Genomic DNA, 11,076 nt, shown 5'->3' with positions numbered 1-11,076 from the left:
CCTTGCCGTCGAAGGACAGACAAGGGCACTCTGCCCGAAGGCAAGTACGCGCTTTTTTCTCCGGTGGCTTCCTGATGCGCATAGCCGCGTACTCTGCCACCTTATCTGCTGGATCCCAGTCAGAAGAGCGTGGGTGTACGATCTCGTCTGGATCAAACATGTCCGACACATCCGCTGAAGGTGTGGTGTGTAGTGGTCTGGAAGAACCGGTTTCACCGTCATTTTCCCTGCAGCGGTCTGAGGGCTAGGTAAAGGGCCTACCCTAGTCAGACTTGGCTGGGCAGCTACGAATGTCTGTTTAAGCGTTTGGTCTATTTTTTGCATGAGCCTTTCTTTAAATGGGGACATAGCCTCTCCTACTGCTCTGTAAATGGAAGCATCCACCACTTCATAAAAATCATCATCCCATTGGAGGTCGGTCAGGGCATTTTCCCCTCCCTGGGAGTTGTCATTGTACTCAAATTCCATGAGGATGGGCAGAAAAAAAAAATTCAGATGCCCAGATGAGTTGAGAAATGAGCAAGGTTTGGTACTCAGATTTGACTGGGGAAGCGCCAGTCTATGAAGGGCTGGGTGTCAGCCTGAGTGGATGGGCGAGAAAACTCGCAATCTTTAAATGAAGGGCGAGTCCTGGGCACATGTGTCTGGTGGCTTTAGAAAATACAGGCAAGCAGAAAAAAAAACTGGCCTAGGACTAAGTTCCCACTAAGCATTAAAAACGCTAAGTACAGGACCCAAACGGGCATAGGAGGTAGAAATACTGACTCCACCACACAGTGCAGAGTGGAGCGTTGAATCAAACTGCAGATCGGATTTAAGAATGCTGGCAATCCGATCGCAGTAAATATACATCTAACAGCGTTCTCCTCAGGCCAGAACCTACGACTACGGGGAGCCGCACAAGCCCTTCAGGGATTGAACGCGCGCTCCGTACCAAATGCCTCACATGCCCCCTGATGGTGGGAGGAGTGCGGGTGCACCAGACGAGCTGCGTTGGGGTGAAGACGCTCCTGCGGCTCATTAAATCAGGACGCTGCACTCATACCACAATAAAACAACCACGCGGTGCAGGGGAGGAATGGCGCACTCTCACCTGTTGAAAGCAGGGAGACAAACGTCGCACCTCCTCAGAAAATGCACCTGAAAGGGGCAGTATGCCCCGTCGTGGTGACAGCAATCCAAACTAGCAAACAGTGAAAAATGTACAATGAGCACAAGGCAACGCATAAATACAGTAATAGCGTATTATCCACATATAGCGGCGTGAGCAGCCCACAATCTGGCAATGGCCATCAACTGTTACAGGAATAACACCATAAAGAGTGATGAGGAAAAAAAAACTTAAGTCGGCTGCGCAGCAGCGAAGAAAGAGGAGAAAGGGCCAGTGAGCCAGTGAGGACAGTCTATGTTGAGGCTGGAGGACTCCGATTGGTGTATCCAGGACTGTTCTGATTTGACAATTATGTTTCGACTACAGATTTCCCCTGGGTTGAAGGAAAATGTAGTCCTGTTGCTTTGAATGGCTGCTGTATAAATAAAGTAGAGAAAGAAGGCATAATCCTCACCTCCGGTCCTGACATAGAAATATATATTTTACTGGTACATATTACCTTACCATAATTAGGTCTCTGCCCTCATGTGTCTCTTGTGGCTTACCTAAACTGATACATGCTGTTTCCAGTACTTAATTACTCGTCCTTAAGCGTGTGATGATGTCTCAAGTCAATGAATCCCAACTAATTATTATACTATGGGCTGGCCGCCCGCTCGCCCTCCAACATTTTTACCTTCCAGAGATACAATAATAAAAACTTTAATAATTATTTATTTCCCATAGGAAAAGAAATACTTCATCCTAACTAGAATCCGGCACAGGGTTGCACAAGTATAATGATGGCCAAAAGGAGGAAAATAGTTTTTCTCTTTAATGATAACATTTAGGTTTTTTATGTAGTTTATTTATTTTTAGCCCTCATATTGCAGCTGGAAACGTACTATTCTATGAATTATGAGCAGCTGTTATCAATTAACTCAATGGCCAGCTGGACAGTGACTCCTCCCAGCAAAATGCTAATGAGGGTGAGATTACTTCAGTTAATGCCAATAGTTTTAGGTCAAAATAATTATGAACAGTAACCCATTAAAATATTCATTAAGTTATCAGTACAACATGATTGTACCTCATACTTCTAGGCACATGATCCATGACGCTACAATTCATAATATGCATTTAACTATTTTAAATTTTTTTACCATGGAAAGTCACAATGTATGATGTTTAATTAACATCAATTCTTCCTGAGTGCAATCACGCAATGCTTTGCCACACTTATAGATGCAGAAAACATGTTGTTTCCAATACAGACTCTGGTGTTTCATTTCCAAACACTGGAATCATTATTTAAAGTTAAAAACGAAGCATTTCTAACTTATATTAGAATTGAACTACATTGGCCTCCAACGTACATGGAACTCTCATCAACACTCACTACTGGAAGGGCAACTCAGAGTACTGGAAGAACAATAAGTATTAAGTCTAAAACACAAAGTAATTCGGATGAAATAGCTTCCAAAATTCAGCTACATATTGTAACAACATTACTTAGATGAGAGATCTCGAAATGGTCTAATGGTTCATGTGTAATTGATTAGAAAACCACTTTTTGCATTATATCAGTCAAAAACAGAGAAAAATTACAACAGTATGGAAATTATATGACATGCACGAATATTGCTTGAGTGAGTTAATTGAGATTCCCTATGATATGTTTACACATTCCAACCAGCTAAAGGTTTCTGCTACCAACTTACTCATCTTTAGGTATTTAACTTCATAGAACAGAATTTTAAGTCTCTAATATAAATGGAAACATATACAAGTCCATTATACAGGAACGCTTTACAGAGAAATGTTTTTGCATTTTACATGAATGAAGAACCAATGTGTAAATGTAGACTTTTCCAGTCTGTTTATTTAATAATTACACAAATTCAACATCATGCACAACGTTGGTTCAAACGAAAACGTGAGAGATGTCACGCTGAATTGTAATTGTAAATGTTAGAAGTACGAAGAAACAAAAATACATCCTGACCAAAAGCAGAAAAAAAGAATGCACATTTAGACAATACAAATGAGATAAATTCAAGTTCTTCAACAACCATTTAGGTGGCAATCGAAGTCCCCACAAAAATAACATATTGCTAAGTAATTAGATAATCCCATTTCAAATGTTAAATATTTGCATTACAATGATTTCCATTGCAGTTTCACCAACTGGCACAGTAACAACTTGTGCACAGTAGAAAATAATGCCAAACTCATGATTTACATATGTGTTCTATATGCTGATTTCTCGCTGACCCAGTACTATAAAACATTTAGGGCCATATGTAGGTAGCCCCATTGCAATCGCAAATGCTGAAATACGCAATTTGGGCAGTGTGCTATGTAGCACACAAAAAGACAAACACAAAATAAGGAATCGCAAAATTTGCGATTCCTTATTTTGCGATTGCATTTAAGGAATTGTAAATTGCGATTCTTTAAATGCAATGTAGGAAGCAACCAAGTTGTGCGAATTGTGGCTTAAGGAATCGCAAAATACCACCAACCTCAGGTTGGTGGTAAATTGCGATTTCTTTGAAAAATGCACATTTTGGCATTTTTCAAAAGTGCCATGTGGGTCACATACGTGCAAACATGTTAATTTCAGGGGTGCAACAGGGTGTCCTATTGACACCCTTGCAACCCTGAAATTGCATTCTCAATTTGCGATTCTCTAATTGAGAATCGCAAATTGAGAATGTCTAATTCATTCCTATGGGCCATCTAGCCCATAGGAATGAATGAGAAGGAATTCCTTCTTTGCGAATCTCTATTTGCGATTCGCAAATAAGGAATAATTGGGATTCGCAAAAACAATTGCTAATCCTACCTACATTTCGTTTTGCGATTCTCTAATTGCGATTCCCAAAAAATCGCAATTTGAGAATCGCAAAACAAAAATTACCTACATATGCCCCTTAGACGTGTAAGAAAAAAATCAATACATGACTACCAAAAGTGTGATCCAGTGATCAATGCTGACAACGTTTTGAAGTAATCATACTTCATATATAATAATCAGTACTGTAAATAATTACTAATTGTTCTGAGTAGACAGGAACTTTTTATAACAAAAATTGAGATTTTGTTTTTAAAGCACTTTCTACCAACATCAACACAAATAGGGGGCAACATGGTTGAAGCATGTTTCAGATGTGCTGATTAAAGTTACGATTTCCTGATTTACAAAGAAAGTGAGAAATTTACTCCTGTAAAGTTAGTTCTACATTTCGAGCAACTTCTAATGTTCTTTGAATTTCCTAAAGAAATCAAGATGCACATCAATGAATAAACATTTACAAATTCAGAAATTTTGCAGATGTGCATTTACAAACAGGAAAATGAAATGAACAAGCATGCAGTTGCTGGCATATTTTCTATTTCTTCCAAAGCAAAACATTTTTCCCAGTGTAGAAATCCCTCGCCAACCTCCCAAACAAATTCTGCCCGCCTCCTTTTCCCCCATCTATAGAACAGATATTGTGCTGCTCTTGTCAGAGGTAAATCTAGAACGATTTTTAGAATAGGGAAAAAAGAATCGCAAATATCCACAAACCTGTCAGTTTGTGGGTTTTAACCTCTGTTTTTACAGGTATCTGTTTTAACCTCTTTTTCACATGGTATCCTTTTCCCATAAGGCTATTTATTCACAAGTAAAATTAAAGAATATACAAGTGCTAATTCATGTTTGGTGAATCCCAAATTTTGATTTGTCTTCATAAATGATGAAAGCTACACACCTATGTGTCCCTTAGATCCTTAAATATGCCCAGTTTCAGAAAGTCACATGAGAAATATGTTGATCATAACTCAGTTGAGCATGAGCAGGTATCCATATCCATGATATCTGAAAAAACAATTATGTAGTACTGCCGGCAGCATCAACACAAAAGTCAAGTAGTGGGTAGCATGGAGACAACACTGCGGTCTTATGTCCCGGGGGTGATCCTGGTAATGCGGGCTACAGATTGCATGACAGTGCAGAGTAGCTGCATTGTCACTTTCAAATATGATTTGTGTTTAGTAGAAATTGAAACTCTTCCTTTTCCTGCACTGTCAGCCTGGTCTTCTCACTGGCTAACATTTTACTAATAACATTTTTAGAAAAAACTCAAACATGGAAATTTAGAAGAAATGTGCTTTCAGCGTTCTTCTATTAAAAGAACTTCCCTAACAAAAACATATGGTCCACTTGATATACATAGTCTATATGGTAACATGAAAAATACTACAATCCTAAATAAATATATTTACATTTACTTACAATATAAATATGTTTTCCGTTTTATAAAACAAATATGTTTTGCAAAAAACCTAGGAAGATAAATGTCTTCATTGTCTTAGTTTTAAAAGTATTCAAAAACCGTGGTCTGCAAAAACGTAGGTAAATATCTCTGGTAGCGTTGGGTTTCTGAAGGAAACCCTTTCTGGTCAGATTAGTCTCCACTCTCCAAGACCTGTCCTATCATCTGCAGCAAATCGCCAAATGTGGGTCGTCCTTCTGGCTTCTGAAAATAGAAAATTGTTATATGTGATACAAAATAAATCATGTGAATTAATGTACAAAGCACTGAATCGTAACAAAAGATGGCGTACTCAAGCAAGCAGGGATTGTAATAAAGCAGGGACTGATAATAAATTCAGGGCAATTGTAAGCTCAGACAACTTTAAAACTATTAAATTTCAGACCCATTCCTGGAAAACAGGGCCAACAAAATAGACATTTGGGGCCCACTAATGTGAAACAAACAAAAACGAGACCCACTTCGAAAATAGTGTTGTATGCTTTTTTACTGTACTGGATAATAAACTTGAAAAACTAAAGTGGAACTGCCAATCTCAGATTGGTTGGTTGGTGTGACGTTGATGAGGGAGGTAATTACAGAGTCCCAATTCCACTTTCTAACTCTCTAGGAGACAGGTGTCACAATGGTGAACAAGGTGCAGAGGATGATGCAGAAACTGGGGAGTTCTGCGTTTTCTGTTCTTTGCAGTCTTCTGACCTTTGGCTCATTCTAAAGCGCAATTCATGATTACGTTCACAATGAGCTTATATCTGTCCTGCATTGTACACCAGAGACTGGACATGTTTAGAACTGTGAATCTAGTAGCTCCATCACGCTTTTCAACTCTTGGTCCATTAAAAAGTTTGGGACTTCCCAACCCCTCGTAGTTAACAAAAGATGTTCCTTTCTCATGAATTCGCCTTAAATGACAGTCAATGTCATTCTTTGGTGGCCCACTACAATAATACACATGCAATTTCCTGATTGTTCGCTATGGAGGCAGTGAGAGAAGTATTTCTCTACTGGGGCTAAAGTTCAACATATCAATGTGTTCCCCTTCTAACAGCACACATAAGATGACTGATTTTGCTCCTGAAAGTATGTAGCTCTCCCCGCTCTAGGACTGCCACTTTGCTGGCAGTGACTTTTTCTCTCACTCACTAGCTATCAAAGACCAACCACCCACCATATTTTTAACCATACCATATTTCCCTGGGATACCCTAGTTAACCTAATCTTGGGAGCGGACTGTTATCCATCAAACGTTCATTCAAACCACAAAGTAGCAATGACAATTGCTTCCTTTGTAACACCTAGGTTATATACAATAAGATCAAGATACTCAATACCTATTGATTGAGAAAACCAGGGCCCAGTCATGTCTGTTGATTTGAATCTTCTGCAAGCACTAGAAATGCATACATAGTCTAGTTCTTTCTGCTAGTGGCTAACTGTATAGGGACAGATCAGGTAGTTGAAAAGTAGTTGTGTTTTGTATACAATGGTAAAGAATGCAACCAAGATGAAGACTAAAATGATACATCTTTGAAAATGCAAGAGAGCCTGGTTGCAAAAAAAAGAGGAAGCAAAGTTTAAGAGAATGTGATACACAAGTGAGTTGAGGGGTTTACCGCAACTCTATTCTGGAAGCAAAAAATACAATAAAGTGCCTTTCTTGCCCAAGAAAAAGCTTGCTATAAATCAAGGAGAATGTTGAAGCAGTTTCTTATCAGTGAAAAAGAAGACATTTAGGTATCACAATCACAAGGAAGGGGGAAGAAAATGGGAAAGGAAACTGATCTACATAGTACAAGAAGGATACCGTTTTTCTGTTGAAGGTTTAAATAGTAAAAAAGTATCCACCAGCTTGCTGGTGGGCATTTACGGAGAGGAGCTCACAAGCAGAAACATGTAATACAATGCTAATGTTACCTACATGATTTAAGATGTGGTGAACTAACAGAAATAGTTGCTTTTCAGGATTTGTATTATGATGGATTCCTGCTAATATTTAATCTGAATGAATATCTGTGAGCATAAAACTGAATCCAGAGCTATTTGAAATGCAGCCCTAACATCACATGCTGCCGGAGTAGCACCCCAAAGGTATCATTCATAAGTGATGCTGGGGCTCTATAAAGGCTCTTCCCATGGCTGTGATATCAAGTGCACCTTCAGCCTCCAAACTCCAGAAGCAAGGAAGATGGAGAGTAGATGAAAGCAACCCAACCTACATTTTTGGCAGAAGCCATCAAGGATCAATACTTGGCCCTATGCTGTTCAACCTGTACATTGGGCATTTAGAATCCTGATGGAGGTGACAGGGGTTACGAACCAGTGTCAGTGGTACCCAGCTAGCTATACCTGAAAAAAAATTCCGTCAAAATTATGTTCACTCTGAAGATCTGTCTGAAAAACTTCAGATTTGGGTGTATTTAGCTTCCTCAAACTCAACACCCATAAAGTATAATTCATTCTCTTTCCTAGACAGTTTGGTACCATAATGATATGTCCAAAATACTTTGACATAAATATTATGTTCCAAATAGATTTCACAAAAGTAGAACTCCTATGGAGTGAATGATAGAAAATGTACACTTAATGGGACAATACTTTTGTGCACACTTTTTACGAGATAATATTTCTGTCAGTAGTCTGTTACTACAAAAGTGCAGTTTGTTAATACTGAAAAGTAATAAACTTACTCAAGAATGTTAACTTCCTTAAAAGTACAGTCTGTGAATTCAGCCCCCAGATATCCGCCCAGCCCAATGCTGGATTCGACAAACCATGAATATTTCAAAAGGTGGAGAAGTTTCAAAAGAGTAATTTCTTGTCTGTACAACGCTAATAAAAGAACTGTACTACTAAGCCTATAAGACAAATATTCTAAGAGCTAAATAGACAGCTAATTCATCAAAGAACTACCCAGAAGAAGATACCATACTGGGAACCCCTGAGAGGGACCTGTGAGAATCCAGACTGAATTTCAGTTTCTTTAAGCTGCTACCTGACTGGCACCAGTGACTGCAAAAACTATTCATAGTTAGACTTTTGGAGACGCAGACAACCTGGCGGAGGCATGATGCATTTAATGTGGTCCTGCAATACATTACAAGTATTTTGGCAAAGACTGGCTAACACAATCCGCTGCTTCATTTCTTCTCAGCACTAAACATGCTACATGACACCGCTGAGTCAACAGGAATTTCCTACCTAAAAAAGGGGTTGACACTTCCTTGGTTGTAACAAAGATGTACATCTTGAGAAAGTGGAGACAACAATATCAGTGCAACCCTAAAGACTGGATGAAAGAAATGGTGACAATAGAGACTCATTAACCGGTCATCTATAGGCTGCATAATCAATTCCATAGTTTTGACTTAATTTGGCCTGCCTTCCTACCATATTTGATTGAGTAACACCAGTGTAGCTACTGATCTCAGTATGCATTCCCTCTCCTTAATACTCCTATTCCAATTGTTTTCAAACTAAAACAATGTTTAACATTCTAGTGACAATCTATTGACTGAAGATGCACTCATTATGGTAATGTACTTTCCTAAGGATTATGGAGGCAGAATAGTACCACCTTCAGTTTCTACTTTCCTACTCATATGGTTTAATTTCCACAAACCTGCCCTTTTTTTTACTGTTAGATAGGCTGTGGATAATGCTGAAACGTGATTTTTTTGAACCTACAAATGTTTCTACTTATAGCATTTATTCTCTAGGTTTCTCTTAATAATGCACCAAAATTGGGCATGGCCGAGGCAGTCAAGATGAAGGTCCAGCACTAGAGGAGCTCACGCCACCCGAGGAAGATCAGTTGTTATCCGGCCTGGAAACGACGACCTTCATCCTTGCTGGGGTTCTTGCGGGACTCCGGGGCGCTGTGCGGGTCCCTCCTTACCTCATCCTGAGGCCACTGGATCGATGATGAGAGACAGCGCCTGGCGGGTAGCAGGGCTGTCGCAGGGACTGCATTGAGGGGCGGAGCTACTGCACACTGTGAGAGCGGATAGCTCTCTGAAACTGCCCTGGAAATGTGGGATCTTTCCAGGACCGTGGAGCCAGTCTGAAGTGGGTAGCTCTAGTGGTCAGTGTGTTCTGTCCTGGTGGGAGGGGCCGAGACTTCAAGGCAGTCGGGTGAAGAGTGACGATGGCCGCACCGCCTCTGGGCAAGGGAGTTGCACCAAGAGATGTGGGCAAGCAGAGAGCCTTGAGCCCGCCTAATCCTGAGCAAGAGGAACAGCCTGGGCTCTGCTGTGGTGGACACTGCTGGCCGTAAAACTGGGGTGCAATGAGGCCGGGCTTGAGGTGAGCCTGCACGCCGGTTCAGCCAGCTGAAGGCCTGTCTCTTCTCCCTGCCCCTGCTCTGTCGCTGGCCGAGCAGCGCGAGTGGGGTCAGGTCCCCCGAGGCGAGAAGACTCACGGCGTTGCCAGGGGGCTGGACATGGAGCAGTGGAGGCTGACAAGCTGGATCCCTGCAGTATGTTTATCATCTCGCTAGGCTGGGGGCTGGACCAGGCCTGGCTGAGTTGTCATGATTAAGGCAAACAGTTGCTGCAGTGAACTGCAGGGAAATACCTTGAGGGGCAAGTCAAGTGGAATGGCCCTGACTGGACTGGACCTGGCACACCAGGTGTGAATTTCTTGGATTTGGGCTCACTCCCCTGAACTGTCTGGTAGTGGCATTCTGTGGTGGGCCTCTGATGTCTTGAATGGTCGGAGATGCAGACTAGCCGAATGTGGAGGCTGAGTCGGAGCTCTGGTCGAGGATCTTGGGTGTTGCGGGTGAACTGTTGGCTGGTTGCCTCCAGAGAGCTGGGGAAGCGGTGAGGTGCTTCTGAGGAGCGGATTGGGGGCAGTGTAGGCTGTTCTGGATGCATCCTTCCATCTTCAGTCCGACCTCAGTGGTTGGTGCTTGCCACCTGGTGGTCTGACTGGTCAGTAGCTGCCCAAACAAAAATGGACCCGTGCACAGTCCCACGACCGCCCCGTATGGGCATAGTGAAGACTCAACAGAACGAGGACCTGGCTTGGCACAGCGGGGGCAGCAGATCTGGATGTGGTCCTTATGGCCATACAGGACTCCAGGGATGCTGTGGAATCCAAAGTGGACGGTCTCAGTGTGGACCTCTCCATAGTGCGCCATGACCTGCGGAATGGATGTCTCGGCTGTCTTCCTCAGTGTCTTCCTTGGCAGAGAGGGTGCTGAAATAGATCTAGGTGTAACAATCTTAGACTTATTGCTTACTGGAGTTGGTGGAGCAGAGAGGCCGGGCGGGGGTGCTTGATGACTGGTTCAAAACATGGGTACCTGAAAACAAATTGAGCTCCTTTTTTCGCTCCCTGGTCTCGAGGTCTCCACCGGGTCCTCCCCGCAGCCTGTGATCTTGAGGCTGCTCAACTCTAAAGAACTGGATGTTATACTGCAAGAGGTTCGTACCCGCCCTGACCTGCGATTCGACAATTAGAAGATTCTCCTATTCCCTTATTACATTAAGGCAGTGCAACAACAGCACCACTCCTTTGCAGAAGTAAAGCAGAAACTCTGTGCACTGGACTTACCCTACATGCTCCTATTCCCCACCCGCCTCAAAATCTTTTCCCAATCTCTTCTTTGACACACCGGATCAGGCTTGGGAGTGGGCAACTGAGCACTGCCTGTTACAACGT

At 41.9% G+C, this 11,076-nt stretch overlaps 1 protein-coding gene across 2 annotated transcripts in view; it reads right to left on the bottom strand.

The window, feature by feature from the left end:
- Nucleotides 1-2,946: 2,946 nt before the first annotated feature.
- Nucleotides 2,947-11,076, bottom strand: part of TEC (tec protein tyrosine kinase) — a 612,933-nt gene continuing 604,803 nt past the window's right edge. For both annotated transcript variants that reach the window (XM_086962679.1, XM_086962678.1), the window contains exon 19: nucleotides 2,947-5,616. In XM_086962679.1, the coding sequence (XP_086818805.1) occupies nucleotides 5,545-5,616 (72 nt within the window). In that variant the 3' untranslated portion in view covers nucleotides 2,947-5,544. The remainder of the gene's footprint in view (nucleotides 5,617-11,076) is intronic.

Source organism: Lissotriton vulgaris, chromosome 3_1 (assembly GCF_964263255.1).
Source record: "Lissotriton vulgaris chromosome 3_1, aLisVul1.2, whole genome shotgun sequence".
NCBI lineage: Eukaryota > Metazoa > Chordata > Amphibia > Caudata > Salamandridae > Lissotriton > Lissotriton vulgaris.
Note: the sequence above shows the minus strand (reverse complement) of the source record. Positions and strands in the feature narration are given on the sequence as shown.